The 18,423-nt window shown below is 41.8% G+C and overlaps 1 protein-coding gene across 3 annotated transcripts in view; it reads left to right on the plus strand.

The window, feature by feature from the left end:
• PTPRT (protein tyrosine phosphatase receptor type T) overlaps window positions 1–18,423 on the plus strand; it is a 1,296,550-nt gene that overhangs the window by 1,187,813 nt on the left and 90,314 nt on the right. For 2 of the 3 annotated variants that reach the window (XM_049868707.1, XM_049868708.1), the window contains exon 17: window positions 8,979–9,166. In XM_049868707.1, coding sequence (XP_049724664.1) covers window positions 8,979–9,166 — 188 coding nt within the window. Of the gene's footprint in view, window positions 1–8,975; window positions 9,167–18,423 lie in introns of all 3 variants that reach the window. The other variant, XM_049868705.1, reaches the window with a different exon arrangement.

The raw sequence follows: 18,423 nt of genomic DNA on the forward strand, positions 1-18,423 counted from the left end.
GGTTTTGTCGAAAAAAAATTGATAAAATTTGAGATTTTAGCCAAGAATTTTTAGGTTAGTTTTTTTTACATAAATTACCTTTAAGAATTCTTTTTATAGTTTATTCTGTTCTGAATCATATTTATTACGATTTTTATACTCATATCTCTGTTCAACTGATTTCAGTGCTTACCAAATCACTTCTTTTATAACATGACCCTCTCCAGTCTTCAGTTTCTCATTTTTCCTTATTTCACATTTAACTAGATCACATCTTTGACTAATTTCCTCACCTCCCACATCCCCTGGAAAAGAATCAGAGGCAGCAATATTTCTGAATCTCTGTATCAGAGAATATCTTTCTGTAGCCTCAGAAATGAAAAGCAGCTGATATCTGTGTATAATTTGGGGGTCCCCTCAAAAATTCTGTTCTATTACTTTCTGGCATTTATATTTTGGCAAGAGAAAATATGACTAGCATGAGTCCATTCCTTTACAGATATCCATATTTTTCAGCCTAAATGTCGGAGTATTTCTACACCTATAATGTTAAGACCATTGTGTCAGGATTTGGGTCCTATTTTTAAGTTGTACGTCGAGAACTCTTTAAATTTGAAGATTCAGATTTTTATTCTGCCAATGAGCTGTTTTTACATCGTACCCTTTATTACTGCTTCTGTTCCAGTTATTCTGTTCTCTTCTTTGGTAACACCAATTATCTGTCTTTTATATGTCTGTTTTCTTTTTACTGAGAATGTCTTTTTGTTGCCTTCTTCACACATGAACACATGAGCAGAAAGCAGATACAGAGGAAATGTAGATCTCATTGTTCTCATTCCCTGGCCTTTTCACCTGCAAGGTTCTTAAATGAATTCTCCAGAAATTCCTGCTTGTGTTGCTTATGCTTATTCTAGATTTTGACATCTTTTTTAGTTCTTCTATTATATTTTGGTTTCCTTAAAATCTTGTCTCATCTGACAGATATTTTCCTAGAATCTCCTTAGCCTGATGTTGTTTAAAAATTTGTTGTGTATTATTATTTCACTTCCTTTATTTTTCTTTGTTTTGTTAAAAAAAATTTTTTTAAATTATTGTGGCAAATATGCATTTGATATTTCAATAGTTTTCATATCTACCATTCAGTTACACTGATTATGTTCATCATGTTGTTCAGCCATTACCCTTATCCATTACCAAATTATACCATTGCCCTTAACAGAAGCTCAGTGTTCCCTGAGCATTTGAGTCCTCCTTTCTCCCTCCTTCCTGTATGCCCGCTGGTAACCACTAATAAACTCAGGTCTCTATATACATGCCTATTCTACATATTTCTGATAAGTGGGTTCATACAATATTTGCCCTTTTGTGACTAACTTATTTTACTCCACATAATATTTTCAGGGTTCAACATAATTCATGCATTGTAAAATGCACTTCTACTTTCAATGGTATAGGTAAAAATATCAGTAACAGAAAACTCCAAATCAAATTGGCTTAAACAGTAAGTTAATGTGTTATCTCACAGAACAGGAAGGCAAAAGTTAGAGCAGATTCCAGGACTAGCCGAAAGAGATGCCCAAATTTTCGGCCCACTCTCCACTCTGTCATCTTCTGTTGGCATTGCCCTCAGCATGGTTCCCCTCATGGATGCAAGATTGTTTTAGCCATTGTAGGCATCACATCCAGAGATGGTAATGTCCAGAGGTGAAGAGGAACCCTTGTAGTATCCTTCTTAGGGGCAAGGAAATCTTTCCTAGAAGCCTTCTATGAAACTTCCCTCTCATCATATTGGTCACCTAAACCAAACACTGGTAAGGAAAGCTGTAAACACCTTGATTGGCTTATGGAAATCAGGATTTGCCCCTAGATCTGGTAATAGACTCATTCCCCCCCCACCCCCAACAGTTACATGGGGAATGTGTGGATACCCAAACTAATTTGGGGGCTCTGCCAGAAAGGAAGAAGGTGGGGGATGGTTTCTGAGTAAACATCCAACGTTGACTGCTTTTATTTCTTGGGAAGTTATATTTTTCTCTGTATCCAAAGTACCATTTTGCTTATTTTTGAATTCTGTGGAAATTTTTTAAAGACTCCATTTTGTTTTGTCTGTTTACTTAACTTTAGAGGGGGAGTGGTCTCTCCAGACCTGGTATTTGCCAATAAACAGAGCAGGTGGATTATCATTGTTGCCCTTTTGTTGTGGCTTAAGCAGGTGGTATAAGAGATAGTCAGAGCCCCATCCCCATCTGTAGTGTCAAACAACCATTCTCCCAACTGGGATGAGTGCTGGGGAAGAAGGAGTTCATGCTCTTCTGAAAAAGAGAAGTATGATTTCTTTATTAGAAAGAGTAAATTAATCCAGGATGTACTTCCCCCATGACTCTTTTCATCACAATTTTTTTTTTTTCAACTGCTGAATCTGCATCCTGGAGTTCAAAGGTCTTTGTCCATCCTCTTGTCTTTGTCATGTCAGAGACTCCAATGAAGGGGACTGAGGAGGAGAAAAAGCTTAGTCACCTCAGAGATACTCCACACCCAGTATTTGGTTGCGAGTGTCTTTGATCCTCTGATCCCAAGGAAGAAAATGAGAAAAGATAAAGCATTTCCTTTCCAACCTGCAGGCTAGTGGGTTTGCTTTACCTCAATTAATAAAGTATATCAATGTCAATTGCCAACTGTATGATATCCATTTCAGCTCCATAGAACATGACACAGTGGAGTGACATTCTACTTACTGTTAGTCTTGCAAGTTCAGCTCTATGCATTTGGTCAAACACATGAAACAGAGAGAAGGTAAGTCCATTTGTCATTACATTCAGTGAGAGCATGTCCCGGAATGATTATGGGACAGGGGATGTGACTCTATTGTTCCTTAGGGGTCACAAATTGCATACCCTATCCTTAATACATGTTTAGAATTCCAAAATATAGTACATATTTTTCTTACAATGTGGCTTCTAAACACAAGCCAAATATTTCATCTGCTGTTTCACCAAAGAAATTATAATCTCTTCTCACTCTGGGAGGAAAATTGCCTGTGTTGAATGAGTTGAAAAATGATTTTGTGCAATTCTGGAGATTTTAAGGAAATTTTCACAAGATGAAATTTTCACCTTCTTGCAGACTTTAAAGCTTAATCCCACGTAAGGTGTGATAGTGCTATAATTAATGGACATTCTTCCCAAATTCTGACACTAGGTTAGTTGACACTTAGATTTCAGTGCTATTATGACTTTGCATATTTTCTTGAGATTTCTTTGGTATGGGGCGGGGGGAGGAATGAGGCATTGACTGCTGACCAGCTGCACTTTGTGGCTTCTTCCAGTGGAACCCCTAATGAAGCCCTTACAACAACTTTCTTAGATGAAACACATCATCAGCATCATTATATTACTATTAATATTATCATCATTGCCATCAACAATTATAAATAAACTGTTAGGCTCAATGTAACTTACCTGAGGCCCCATGGCTAGAAAGTTGTGAAGTCCATATCTGAATCCAGGTTTTGTCTTCAGATTCTATGTTTTGACCCTAATGACCACAACTGGCACAGGCCCACAGTGTTTGCTCTAATCATACCCCCAAACCTAACCCCACTCCAGGCCGGTAACTCAGCCACATCCCCACCTCAAACCTTCCCTCCACTCTCAGCCGCCCCTCCCAATAAGCAGCTGCTAAATATTTACCCATTCATCCTGCTCTCTTACCCTAAGGAGCACAGGGATTTGAGAGGAATTGTGATAAATGAAACAAGAAATAGATGCTGATATACATCAGAAATAGATTAATATATTATGTTAAATAAAATGTATTATTGAAATTAATTTCACCCATTTTTTTTTCTTACTTGATGTTGCTTTGAGAAAAGCCTTAAGTTACATATGTGGCTCACATTATACACTGGATGGCACTGCTCTAGACCTTCCCCACTATGTGACTCCAGAGCTCTCTCCCTTTCTCTTTCTTTCTCTAGATCTGTGCTGCCCAGTGGAGCCCTGGTGGCAAAGTGGCTAAGAGCTACGGCTGCTAACCAAAAGGTCAGCAGTTTGAATTCGCCTGCCCCTCCTTGGAAATCCTACGGGGCAGTTCTACTCTGTCCTGTAGGATGACTAGGAGTCGGAATCTACTCAAGGGCAATGGGTTTGGTTTGATTTTTTGGTGCCGCCCAAGAAAGTAGTCAATGACTACCTGTGGCTATTTAAATGTAAATAAATTGAAATTCAACAAAATTAAAAATTCAGCACCTCAGTCAAACTAGTCACATTTCGTGTGCTCAGTAGCTGCATGGTTACCATATTGGGCAGCACAGATATAGAACATCATCACAGAAAGTTCTACTGGACAGAGCTCATATAGATGGTACACAGTTATGGCCCAAACCAGAAAGGTGGTGCCCTAATGCCTAAAGTTTTGGAAACCTTCCTGTGGTACCTACTTCTGCAGCACATCTCCTGCCTGCATGCTATGGCTCCAATCCTTCCTACCTTTGTTAGACTTGTTTCTGCACACCTTATCTGGTCTTCTCTCCATCTGCAAGAGCTGTGGTGTGCTTATCTTTCTCCAAACACACCTTCCTCACCCTCCTATATGTACATGATATCTAACATGGTGCTTTGTACAATATAGGTACTCAATAAATGTTTGTCGAACAGCTAGAGAGACAATTCCTAGCAAGTAATTGGAAATATGCGGCTGGAGTTAAAGGGAAGCCTCTAAAGACTAGAAGCAAGGGGATAAAAGGGAGAGAGAGAGGTCAAAGACAAGATTCCAAGGAAGGACTACACTTAGGGGACTGAAGAAAGAAGAGGAGATGGTAAACAGACAGAAAGATGGAATCAGAAGTGGGCAGTGGTGACTCATACATGTCACCAAAATCCCTCAACCCGCCCCACAAGCCTCTCACAGACAGTGGAAAGAATTATTGTAGGGGAATTCACAAGCTTGGGCAACAGCTACATAAAAGTGCAAAAGAAATCCAAAATATTATTATGTGATAAATAAACATGCAAGACCCATAAACGAGAAGTTGAAATGGCATGAAAATTAAGGGTCTGGTGAGGAGAAAAATGTTCTCTCCCTGGGCCAGCTGGTTTGAGTGACATTTTATGGTGAGCATGTGAGTTCCAGCACCCTCATTGAATTAGCAGCAGAATAGCACATTAGTTTTAAGGCTCCCCCTCGAACAGGAACATCATAACGTTTTTTAATTGGAGCTGATAAAAACGTAGCATTACTTGTAGGTTCCTGAGAGAAACGAGTTGTGAAATTGGGTTTTCATTAAACCTAATGATGGAAAATTAAGTATAGTGCATCTGGTGAAATGGGGTGTGATAAAAGCCATCACTTCTGCATTATCGGAGGTTAATAAGGGGATAGGTGAGGTAAGAGACATTGGAAAAGGGAGTCCAACTACTTGAATTAATAAACCTTGCAAATCCCTTGGTTCCGAGTCCTCATAGCATCATTAGCACTGGCATTGACATTATTACAAATGTTACAACAATACAAGTTGTTAAATTGCCAACGCATTTATTTTCCATTCCACTGTTGGTTTTGCTGACGCCGAGTTTACAGTCTGTCTAGCAATGTGTTTAGGGAAAATATCCATATTGATAGCTATTTGGTTTTGGAAACATTTGGCATCTCACAAAAATTGCAAGGTGCTCGTTCCTAGGAAGCCTGCCTTTGCTACGCAGCCTGCCTCCCATGCAGCCTAGACCCCAGGTCCTTTGGAAGACCATGGGTCTCTGAAGAAGTCTGTCCCAGATGTGACAGTGGTTTAGATAGGAAACACTCCCAGGGCTCTGGTCACTGACTCTGGTTCATTCTCTCCTTTGACTCACGAAATGTAGAATCTAAAGAAACAAACCTAAGGGCTCCTTTTCTCTCCATATCAACCCTAACACACCATCACAGGAGTGATATTCATCGGAAGGACACCGCATATCCATGACACCTGGCACACCTACAAGAAATAGTGTGAATCTTTAAGGAAAGGGAATCTTCTTAAAATCCTTCAACAGCTTCACACGCTTCAAGATCCCTGTACTTTCACTATCATTCTGGATCTGCCTCACTGCATCTTATAGCTTTGTTTCCATTGCATTTCCACCTACAGCCTTCACTCCATGTCTCCTTGTCTTACCTAAATGTGCTTTGGCCTCTCAAGCTTTTGTTCTTTTGCTTCAGATGGCCCTTCTTGTCTGTTTTCCCTACTAGGCTATCAAGACCATGAGGGTAGAATCTGTATTTCTTTCTACATTGCCAGTGCCTACCAGAGTTTCTGGCACATAGTGGGTTCTCAATAAGTCAAACTCATGATCACATAGTGTGAAGGAGAAGGGAAGTAGCCCCCACATTAGCCAAGTGCTACATTTAAGCAATGCCAGTGAAGATGTGTCTACCTGTTGCTTAAAATCCCGAGCAAAAAAGTAAGCAGTGTTTATCTTATGTGCAGTCAGGAAGTTTTTGCCAACATCTTGTCTGGACCCTGCATCCTTGGGTATACATCTACATCCTCTAGGTCATTCTGTTGGCAGTTCAGGGGTGTTTGAGCTGGTCTCAAAGGGCCAGGCCCTGCCATGGTATGTTTTCTTACCACATTGAATCAGGAAGTGTTAGAGGTCTGTCTTAGTGATCTAGTGCTGCTATAATAGAAACACCACAAGTGGATGGCTTTAACAAAAAGGAATTTAATTTCTCACAGTAAGGTGGGCTAAAAGTCCAAATTCAGGGTATCAGCTCCAGGGGAAGACTTTCTCTCTTTGTCGGCCTTCTCCTCAATGTTCCCCAGACTAGGGCTTTTCTGTGCAGGGACCCTGGGTCCAAAGGACGAGGTCTGCTCCCTGCACTGCTTTCTTGGTGGTATGAGGTCCCCCTGTCTCTCTGCTTTTATATCTCAAGAGATTGCCTCAAGACACAAACCAGTCTTCTAGGTTGAATCCAGCCTAACACAATCACCACCCATCTTCCCTTATTAACATCACAGAGGCAGGATTTACAACCTACAGGAAAATCACACACCACCAGGAATCATGGCCCAGCCCAACTGATACACACATTTTCTGGGGGGACATAATTCAATCCATGACAGGGTCACACTGTCCATACAGTGACCCCACCAATTAGTAAGGTGTAACTCAATCAGTGTCTCAAGTTTAAACCAATCAGATTAGTAACTCCTTGGCGGAGCTAATAGGTGAGGGCAGGCACAAGGATGGAAAAATAAGAAAAGTCCCCACTCCATAGACACAGGCGAAAACATTAGGGTTAACAACTATGCAGTTTGCCCTGCACTGATGTGGTTCCCAAAATGCCGCACTTCCAGTGCAAAACCAGGAAAGTGCCAGGCAAACTGCAATGAGTTGGTCACCCTAGAAAACATACAGCCCAGACATGACCTTCCGCTATGTTTTCTTTGTATCCCTGGGTAGCTCAAACCATTAAATGTTTAGTTGCCAACCGAAAGGTTGGAGGTTCAAGTCCACCCAGAGGCACCTGAAAAGAAAGGCCTAGCAATCTACTTCTGAAAACTTAGCCATTGAAAACCCTGTAAAGCACAGCTTTACTCCGACACACATGGGGTTGCCATGAGTAGGAATCAACTTGACGGCAACTCAATCCTTTCCTTACTAGAAACAGTCTTGCTGCCTACTGTCCCACAGCAGTAGAGTTTGCCTTCACATATAGAATTTACCAGTATGTGTGGTGGATTATTGTGACATGAAAGACAAACAAGCCAAAGGGAACATGGATTTTGAAAAGACAAGTTGCAGAAAATCAGGAATATGTGCTAAGCTTCCTAGGGAAGGAGTATGGCATGGGCCTTGCAGTAACTGCAAACATCTGGGGGAAACGTATCAGTGTGGTGGTTCTCATCTGGCGCATGCTCAGACAGGATGGTTCAGGGTGTAGACTGCCCATGCCTTTTGAGAGGAGGTTGGGGGTGGAGGGGAACCAAGCCTAGATGGTTCTGGGGAAAATAAACTGGCCCTTAAAGACTGACAATGTATGCCTGGCAGGGAGGTGGCAGACCAAGAAATTGGTTTTACTGGTCTAAGGGAACCAAGGAATTCAAACCCAATCTGAACAGGCATCAGTTTCTAGGTTGGCCAAACTAACAGAAGGCAGTTAGAGCAACTCATTGAGTATCAACAGTTCCCATCAGGGGAGAGTATAGAGCCTATAGCAAGAAAAGATTCTATGAAGGAGATGAGGCATAGAGTCCAGGCCTGGAGGAAGTATCTGGCATGACCAAGGTGAGAGTTTCAGGCTTCCCTACCTGCAAAGTGAGTTCAGAGTGATGCTTCTGTGGATCAACAGCATTAAGTGGTCGAGAAACTAGACAACTGGCAGAAGAAGGTGGTCACTGTTGCAAAGCCCATAGCTGGAGAAAGCAGCTGGGAGAGTCAAAGTCCCTGCTACCTAGAAGTCCAAGGCTGGCTCCAATTCCTCCCACTGTACAACCCAAAGGAAACAAAGTAGTAGAGAAACCAGGTCAGAGGGACATAGGCCAATGGACCAGAAGCAAACCCATGGCTCTCATCTCCAGAGACCTGAGGTTCTCCTCACCTGCAGGCAGGCAGTAGAGGCTATTTTCAGGCACCCTACTCCCCAGACAGGAGGGTTCTCCTGATATCTAGCCTGTCTGACTTCTGACTGGTTCTGGGATTAGCCATATTGGCCAAGACCATCCCAATAAGCCTGGACAAAGGACTGAGAAAGGCAGGGGTTGACAGTCAACCTGAAACTTTGTCTTTGCTCAATCAATATGCACCCTTGAAATAGAAATGAACCGAGGGTTATTTTGTTCATTGGTTTGTTTCAGTTTTTAAATCTACCAGCACAGCCATGCCAAGGGAACAGTGTCTCTACCCTCACGATTTCCTGAATCAGTTGAGTTCTTAGTTCCCTCCACCCTCCTCAGGCCAAGCTGGGGAAGGCAAAGCACAAGTCCATAGGTGATGGTCTGTTCCATCTCCCTCTCTTTGAAGCAGATGGCAGCCGTGGGGAGCTGTCCCAGCCCACTCTCACCATCCAGACTCACCCCTACCGTACCTGCGACCCTGTGGAGATGAGCTACCCCCGGGACCAGTTCCAGCCTGCCATCCGGGTGGCTGACTTGCTGCAGCACATCACCCAGATGAAGAGAGGCCAGGGCTACGGTTTCAAGGAGGAATACGAGGTAAGAGACCAACCAGTGGGAAAACTTCTAGATGGGTTCAGAAGCTTATTTGTGTGCTAAAGCCTTGCTACTCAAAGTGTGGTCCCCAGGCCAGGCACATCAGCATCACCTAGGGACTTGTTGGAAATGCAGCATCTCGGGCCCCAGCCCAGATCTACCAAATCAGAACATACATTTCACCAAGAATTTTAGGTGATTTGTATGCACATTTTGAGAAGCACCACGCTAAAAGATTCATACTTCCTTTTTCTCTCCTTCCTTCTTTCTCTTCCTTTCCTAACTCAGTTATCCCCCAAATTTCTACCCATGTGGAGCCACACCTCCCTTCAATATCCAGTCAATATCGAGATCAAAATAGAATGGCTCTCATACTGTAGAAAACTCAGAAAATCTCTCCTGCCAATGATTTCGGGGAGGCATCTTTATTCCTGGTCGCCTCTTACCCCGTATTCATGCCTACGTTGGGTTCACAATCTTCCAACTCAATACCTCATCTTCAATGACTGCTGTCCTCTCTCTCTGCACCTTCTCCTCACTCCTGCATTAGACATCCCTTTCTTTTCTCCTCAAAGCATCTCTACATACAGGATTTGTGGGTAGTGGTTGTTACTGAGGTTTAGGATGAACAGAGGAAGACTGCAGCAGCAGGGTACAGAAGTACCTTAATACAGCACTGTTGTTCTTAACCATTCACATCGCTGGAAAGTCCCCCTAAGGTTCTGCCCTCTTGGCAGCTCTCTCCACCTGCCTCTCAAAAATTCTTTCCTGTATCCTCAAAACTTCCTCCTTTTCCAATAGCCAGGAAAAGGACTCCCAAATTCCTGCCTTTATCATGTGGAACAATTTAGCTTTTTTTTTTTTTTTTTGTCTCTTTTGTTTCAGGCCTTGCCCAATAGGCCTCTTCTTTTACAAACAAAAAATAAAACAGAAGGAAAAACTCATTAAGATGTTTCCCTCAACCAAAGAGCAGATCACTTCCCAGAAGGAATTCTGCTGCCTTCCTGTGCAGGTCTGCATCCAGCTGCAGCCAGCTGTTACAACAAACATCTCTTTCTTTGCTTTTCACGTCCCCTCTCTCTCCCTCCCCTCCTTCCTTCCCAGAATACCTTTGTAGCATCTACTCTGTGGCAGGCTCTGAGTTACATGGACTAGTTTTTTTGTTTTTTGTTGTTTTTCCTACACGTTAGTGTGTACCCCAGCTGTGTTCAGCTTGTTTTCACTATGTGAAGTGACAACTCATTGACTCAGACATCACACATTTGGAAAGCTTGATAACGCACACTAAGTTTATCTCTCAGGCTACTATGTTCTGAGAAAGAGCTTACCAAGCAACATTTCAGAAGTCTTGTGAAGTCTTGAAAATTGTGCCAACCTGGGGGTCCAGACAGCTGGATAACCATGCAATAAACTGTGTGATCTTAGCATATCATTTTCCTGAGTTTTAAAATTCATTAGTTGAATGACGAGTTTGTATAAGATGATTTCTAAGGGCCTGTCTGGTCCTAAAACCTTATGGTAGTATAAAGCATGGTGGCAAGGGGCACGTTTGACACGTTTATGAGTACAAAAAAGTTTATGGCAAAGCATGTGAGTAATTACTAGCTTAGGAAAATCAGCAGTTAATTTCAAATATGGCCTAAGTAAAACAGCATTTTTCATGTACTCAGGCTGCAAATCTTGGAAGGATGTTGGGATAAGAGCTAAAGGAGATCATAGGATGCTTCACATTACCTTATCACCTCCCATATCTGGTTCTTATTTGCTCCACAAGTAAAACTCAGGGGTTGGATGGATGCCCCAATCCTTTAAAGTAAAGACTGTTCACTGTGGCTGCATGCAGGGGTGTGTGTGTGTCTGTGTGTGTGTGTGTGTGCTCTCACTAACACACACATGCGGGTCTTTTTGGTGAGGGGTTGTCAAGAGAGTATGTGTTGTTTAGAAAAAAAGCACATTCAGTATCATGATGGTTTAATAAGTTTTTAGTCACGATACTTAATTTGTTAAATATTAAATATTTCGAATAACATTAAGGAAGGTATGTGACTTATCAGAAAGGGAGACAAGTGGTCAAAGGCTGAGAAGGACTGTTCTAAGAACTTGGGATCTAAAATGTGGAAGCAGGAATACAGATGTATTTGATTATTTGGGGGCATTTCCTTCCAGTCTGTTTTGAACGATACCACTTTTGAAAATGTTCATCCCTGTGCAGTGGGATTTGGGTTGGTTTTTTATTTCTTCTTTGTACCTTTTTTGTATTTTCTAAACTTGTTAGCATGGAAACGAACTGCTTTTGTAAGAAGAGAGGAAACAACACATGTTATCGCACCATTTGAACTTCACCAGAAATATCTCTAACTCAGGCTAGCCTTGCCCTCAATTAGTTCAAATTATATTAATCAGTTGGCTGGAATGCTTAGCTTATAGCTAATGGCATTTTCTGATTAACTCAGGGTTAATTGGAAAACATTGTTTAATGGCAGTCTTCCCACAATGTGTAGTGCCCTTTCCTGGAAGGTAACTGGATATTGCTTTGATCATCCAGGTTCCTGTGATATCTAGAATCTTCATCCTGAGCATAAGAGGCACAGATCTCCTTGAAGGCTCTGTGTCCTATTGAGGAGATAAGACTCCTGGGCCTCTAATCCTGCTCTGGCACCTACATGCCATGTGCTCTTTTTATTGCTGTCACACTTTTAAACTGCTCTGTTTTTTTTTTTTTTCACAAAAAACGTGTGAATTTGACAAGTTGGGAATTAAGGGACCTCTCAGCTATAGCCTGGACTGAAAGCAATCATAGAAAAACACAAGACTCTAGAAATTGACAAAATACCAATTAAGATGTTTCAACAAGTAGATGCAACGCTGGAGGTACTGACTCATCTATGCCAAGAAATTTGGAAGACAGCTTCCTGGCAAACCAATTGGAAAAGATCCATATTTGTGCCTATACAAAAGGAAGGTGATTCAAAACAGAATGCAAAAATAATCAAACAATATCATTAATATTACACACAAGTAAAGTTTTGCTGAAGATCATTCAAAAGTGGTTGCAGTAGTACCTCAACAGGGAATGGCCAGAAGTTCAAGCTGGATTCAGAAGAGGACATGGAACAAGGGATATCATTGCTGATGTCAGATGGATCTTGGCTGAAAGCAGAGAATACCAGAAAGATGTTTACCTGTGTTTTTTTTTACTATACAAAGGCATTAAACTGTGTGGGTCATAATAAATTATAGATAACATTGCGAAGAATGCAAATTCCAGAGTACTTAATTGTGCTCACGCAGAAACTGTACGTAGACCAAAAGGGAGTCATTCAAACAGAACAAGCAGATACTGCATGGTTTAAAGTCAGGAAAGGTGTGCATCAGGGTTGTGTCCTTTCATAATACGTATTCAATCTGTATACTGAGCAAATAATCTGAGAAGCTGGACTATATGAAGAAGAGCACAGCATCAGGATTGGAGGAAGACTCATCAACAACCTTCGATATGTAGATAACACAACCTTGCTTGCTGAAAGTGAAGAGGACTTGAAGCACTTACTGATGAAGATCAAAGACTACAACCTTCAGTATGGATTGCACCTCAACACAAGAAAACAAAAATCCTCACAATTGGACCAATAAGCAACATCATGATAAATGGAGAAAATACTGAAGTTGTCAAGGATTTCATTTTTCTTGGATCCACAATCAACACGCATGAAAGCAGCAGTCAAGAAAGCAAATGGCATATTGCATTGGGCAAATCTGCTGCAAAAGAGCTCTTTCAAGTGTTAAAAAGCAAAGATATCGCTTTGACGACTAAGGTATGGCATTTTTAATCACCTCAAATGCATGTGAAAGCTGGACAATGAATAAGGAAGACCAAAGAAGAATTAATGCCTTTGAATATGGCGTTGGTGAAGAATATTGAACATACCATGGACTGCCAGAAGAACAAACAAATCTGTCTTAGAAGAAGTACAACCAGAGCGCTCCTTAGAAGCAAGGATGGTGAGGCTTTGTCTCACATACTTTGAACAGGAGGGGCTGTTCCCTGGAGAAGGACATCATGCTTGGTAAGGTGGAGGGTCAGAAAAAAAGAGGAAGACCCTCAGTGAGATGGATTGATGCAGTGGCTGCACAATGGGCTCAAGCATAACAAAGATTATGAGGATGATGCAGGATCAGGCAGTGCTTTGTTCTATTGTACACAGGGCCGCTATGAGTCAGAACCAACTTGATGACACCTAACAACAACAACTCAGCTATAACAAGCTGTGCCTTCTGAATTTTAATTCTGTTCTACAATCACTCATTTGTTTGATAAATATTTACTGAGCAATGGAATACTATGCAATGATGAAGAACAATGATGATTCCATGAAACATCTCATAACATGGAGGAATCTGGAGACCATTATGCTAGGTGAAATAAGGCAGTCACAAAAGAACAAATATTGTATGAGTCATTATTATAAGAACTCAAGAAAAGGTTTAAACAGGGAAAAAGCATTTTTTGATGGTTATGAGTGTGGGAAGGGAGAAGGAGGACAAATCAGTAGACAGTAGACAAGGGTCAACTTTGGTGAAGGGAAGGACAACACACAATACAGGGGAACTCAGAAAAGTAAAAAAAGAAAAAAAATTATAATAAAAAAATTAAAAAGTAAAATATTTACTGAGTATTTACTATTTCCAAGGACTGTCCCAAACATTTGGGATACAAGAGTGAACAAAACATAGATTCTAGCCCTCATGAAACTTACATGCTATCAAGGGAGACAGGAAATAAACAATAGACTTAAAAATAAGTAAATCATATAAGGCAGTATGTTAGGGAAAAATACTTTTTGCTGTGCGTCTTAGTTAATTGTTGCTGTAATAAAAAAAAAAATTTTTTTAATTTTTTTTGTAATAGAAATACTACAAGTGGGTGGCTTTAACAAATAGAAATTTATTTCCTCACAGTTTAGGAGACTAGAAGTATGAATTCAGCATGCTGGCTCCAGGGAAAGGCTTTCTCTTTCTTTTGGCTCTAGGGGAAGGTCCTCACCTCTTTTTAGCTTCTGTTTCTTGGTTCCATAGAGATCTCACATGGCGTGGCATCTATCTTACCCCATTTGGGTTTTTTTGCTGCTTGTTTAATCTGCTCTTTTATGTCTCCAAAGAGATCGACTTAAAACACACCCTACACTAACACTGCCTAATTAACATAACAAAGAAAACCCTATTCTCACAGGTGTAGTAGGATTTACAACACATGCTTTTTGGGAACACAATTCAATCCATAACACTGTGTTACAAAGTACCCCAAATCTTAGTGACATAAAACAACCAATTTATTGTTCTCATAAATTCTATGGGTCAGGGATTTGTCAGCTGGAACACCTACATGTAGCCTCTTCAGATGGCCGGGGCTTCCTCATAGCATGGTGGCTTCAGGATAGTTAGACTTCTTACATGGTGCCCCAGAGCGTCAAAGGTGATCATCGTAGCTAACAAGGTGGTAACTACATCACCTTTTGGAACCTAGCCTCAGAAGTCACAGCATCACTTCTACCATATTCTATTAGTTAGAAGCAAGTAAAATCTGCCCAGATTGTAGGGGAAGGAAATAAGACTACATTGGCCAAACTGATCATATCAATATCTTGGGGGGTGGGGGAGGAGTTAAAAAGTTCTACAAGAGCATGTGGAACGAAGATACTATACACTACAATCTGCAGAAAATACAATCTGCCACAAGTATCATGGAAAAAGAAAAGGTAGACCAGGGAAGGGAGATGGTATATTCTTGGGACATAAAGTGAGGGAGGTTCCAATATTAAATAGGTTAGAAAGGATAGTCCTTAAGTTAGAAGGTTAAATTTAAGTGAAGCATTTGCCCAAGCCAATATCTGAAGAAGAGTGTTTGAGATCAAAGGACTAATACACCTGTCATATATAAGGAGGTGGAAAGAGGCCAGGGTGGCAGCAGGAGTGAAGTGAGCAAGGGGTAAAGGTAATAGGAGATGAGATTAGAGAAATAAAAGGGACCTGACCATCATGAACACTTTGGCCTTGACTCTGAATGAAATGGAAAGTCTCTGCAGAGTTTTGAGAAGACAAGTGGCATGACACGACCTTATAATGAAAGACTCATTCTGGCTCTTGAGTTGAGAATAGAGCATAGGGAGACAAGTGTGAGATCAGAGAGACCAGTTAAGAGGCCACTGCAGTAACCCAGGTGAAAGAAAATAATGACTATGGCCAATGGAAGAGCAGAGAAGTGTTTGATACTGAATATATTTTAAAGATAGAGCCATCAGGATTCCCTGACAGATTAGACATGGCATGTGAGAGAAAAAGATGAATCAAGGATGACTCCAAGGCTTTGATCCTGAGTCATTGCCACCAACAGAGATGAGGAGCTGCAGGTAGAGCCGAATTGAGGGTGATGGAGCAATTGGGAGTTCACTTCTGAACATGTTGATTTTTTTTTTTAGTATTAGACATCTTAGAGGATATGTCAAGTAGTTAGCTGGGGATATAGGTCTAGAACTTGGGAAAGAGGCCTGTGCTGGAAAAAAAACTTTGAAATTTATTGGCATAAAGTGATATTAAAGGCAGGAGATTTGATGAGGTCACCAAGCGACTGATTGTAGACCTAGATGAGGACGAAGGCTGAGCCTCACAGAATTTCAATTTTAAGAACTTAGAGCAATTTCTATGGGTCAGGCATTGGGCTAGGTTCTAAAAACTGAGGAGATGAAATAGATAGGAGCCCTTGCTTGAACTTAGAGTCTATTCTTAGAGATAGACATACAAACTGATCATTTCAATATTTTGGGAAAATGCAACAATAAGGGTATACCCAGAATACTATGGGAACCTGTGGGGTTTGGGAACATTAAGCCTGAGCTGAGGATGGATGGCCAGTGGCTTTCTGGAAGAGACAAAAACTAAACAGAAGCTTGAGAAATAGGAATAACCAAATGACAGCAGCAAAGAGTGTTCCAGGCAGGAGAAATGGAATGAGCTATGGCACGCGGGTGCGCACAGCAGGTGAAGTTAGGGCAACCATAGCAGTTGGATATTCTTGGAGCATAAATTACGGGAGGGGCAAGGAAGGAGATGGGGCTCAAATTGTCCCCAGGGGCAAGAATGGAGTGGGATATCCGTCAGGCTAAGGAGTTTGGATTTTATTCAAGGGCATTGGGGAGCCATTGAAGAGTTTAAGCAGGATTTTTAAGGATGGGTTTGTGTTTTAGATATAGCTGCCTGGGGTGGATCACAGCAGGGAGACCAAAGGCAGGTAGGTGGCCAGGGCAGTAATTCATAGAAAAGATGAGACTGCCCAAACCAGGATACTGGGCCCACAGCCCAGACAAGCCCACTCATATTCTCTGCATATAGAGCCATAAAATCAGCTTATTCTCTTTGGCATTAAAAATTGAGTCTTTCTACATATTGTACGTTCAATTATTTGAAGGAACGTATAAATTATCCTGGATTGAGATTCAAAATGCCTGGATTCAAGTCCTGTCTCTTCCATTAATTATCTGAGTGACCCTGATCGCCCAGGTCACTCCCTGGTCACTCCCTCTTTCTGGGCCTCAGTTTACATATTTATGCAATGAAGGTGAGGGGGTTGGCCAAAGTGGTCAATGAGCTCTTCTCTCTCTGATATTCTTTGAGTCTAAACAGAAATCAATTGACCAGGACTGGGATGGGGGCTGCCCAGCTGGGCCTTCCTCCCACTGAGAGTCCCACTGGACAAAAACCCTCTAGGGCCACACCTCTATAGTTATATTTCAAGTCCTAACAACTGTAATTGACCAGGGGCCTTGAGCTCCTAATAATTCAAGGAGGCCTAAGGCAAATTAACTTCACTAGCCATACATATCTGGGTCTCAGAAGTTTTTAATCTTGGATACACATTAGAATTACCTGGGGAAAAAAAAACCTCAGAAAAATTAAATCAGAATCCCAGTAATGGAGGAGGCAGTGGCATGGGGCTACAGGCAGAGGGGTAGGGGTTGGGAACCCAGGCATTAGTGTTGTTTAAGCTCTCCAGGTGACTACAATGTACATTTGAGGTTGAGAGCCACTAACCTAAGGAGACCCACAGAGTCCCCAAAGGGCCCCTGCTTGTGCCCACAGACCATCACCTCACCTGCTCTGCTTGCTGCAGGTCACATCTGATGCCCATGAAGCCACTTGATGACCCTCAATTCTAGCCCTGCTGATGGAACAGAGTCACATTTAAGTCAGGGGCTTCTGCACATGATTCTGGACCATAGAGTCCCTCCTCTACCCGGTCCACTTCCCCCAACCCAAATTCTCCCACCTTCCCTAAAAAAAAAAAAACTAAGCATACCAGCAACTGAATGCCAACAGTCACCAGCTGGAGAGTGGGATGGTCTGTGTAACAGCCATCATAGTAAAAAGAGTAGTGGGTTTGGGGCAAATGAGCGATAACAGGAAGAGGCGGTTCTGAGATGGAGAGAAGGAAGAGAAGCGTCTTTACTGCCAATCCTATCCAGGCAGTCTGTCATTGTAATGAATGGATGAGCCCAGTAGGGCAAACAGAAGGTATCTGGTTATTACAGCGCCATTAAGACTATTTAAGGCAACAAGGAACAGCTGTGAGGAATATGATGCAGTCTAATGAAGAACAAACATTTGTTCACTTTCCAGCTCTGGGTGGATACGCTGTGCAGATGAATTTTGTGGGGGGAGGCCAGTGTCACCATCTTCCCTTTTAGTCATCTTTTTTTTTTTTTTATGTTGATGGCAGGCAGGCAGCTTTCTAATAGGGTGTAAACATGGAGATGGATGCTTCAGGTCATCCTGTGGTGCCCCCTTCTCTGCTCAGAGCCACCTACAGGCACACCCTCTGCTTCTTCTACAATGTTTTCCCTCCTGGTTTAGTAACAATCATAGAACATCCCCTTGAAGGTGACACTGGAGAGTCATCTCCAGGTCCTCATTGTGCAGATAAGAGCAGTTCTGGGTAGGGCATGAGGAATTAGTGGCAGAAGCCCAAATAATGAAAGAGAAAACCAGGATTGTTTTTCAACTCTGGAAACTCATGATGACCAAAATAAGAAAACCTGGGCTCCCCCTTCTCATTTCACGCCTCCCCTCTGGATTACAATAAAGCAGAAAACGGGCCACTCCTTAAAGGGTAGCCAAAAGGCATCAGTAGCCCTTGAGTTTAAGACTTGGAAGTTTTTCTGGTAGGAAAGAGCTCATGGAGGAGAAACTATTAACTCAGTCCTTTCCCT

This window comes from Elephas maximus, chromosome 25, assembly GCF_024166365.1.
Source record: "Elephas maximus indicus isolate mEleMax1 chromosome 25, mEleMax1 primary haplotype, whole genome shotgun sequence".
NCBI lineage: Eukaryota > Metazoa > Chordata > Mammalia > Proboscidea > Elephantidae > Elephas > Elephas maximus.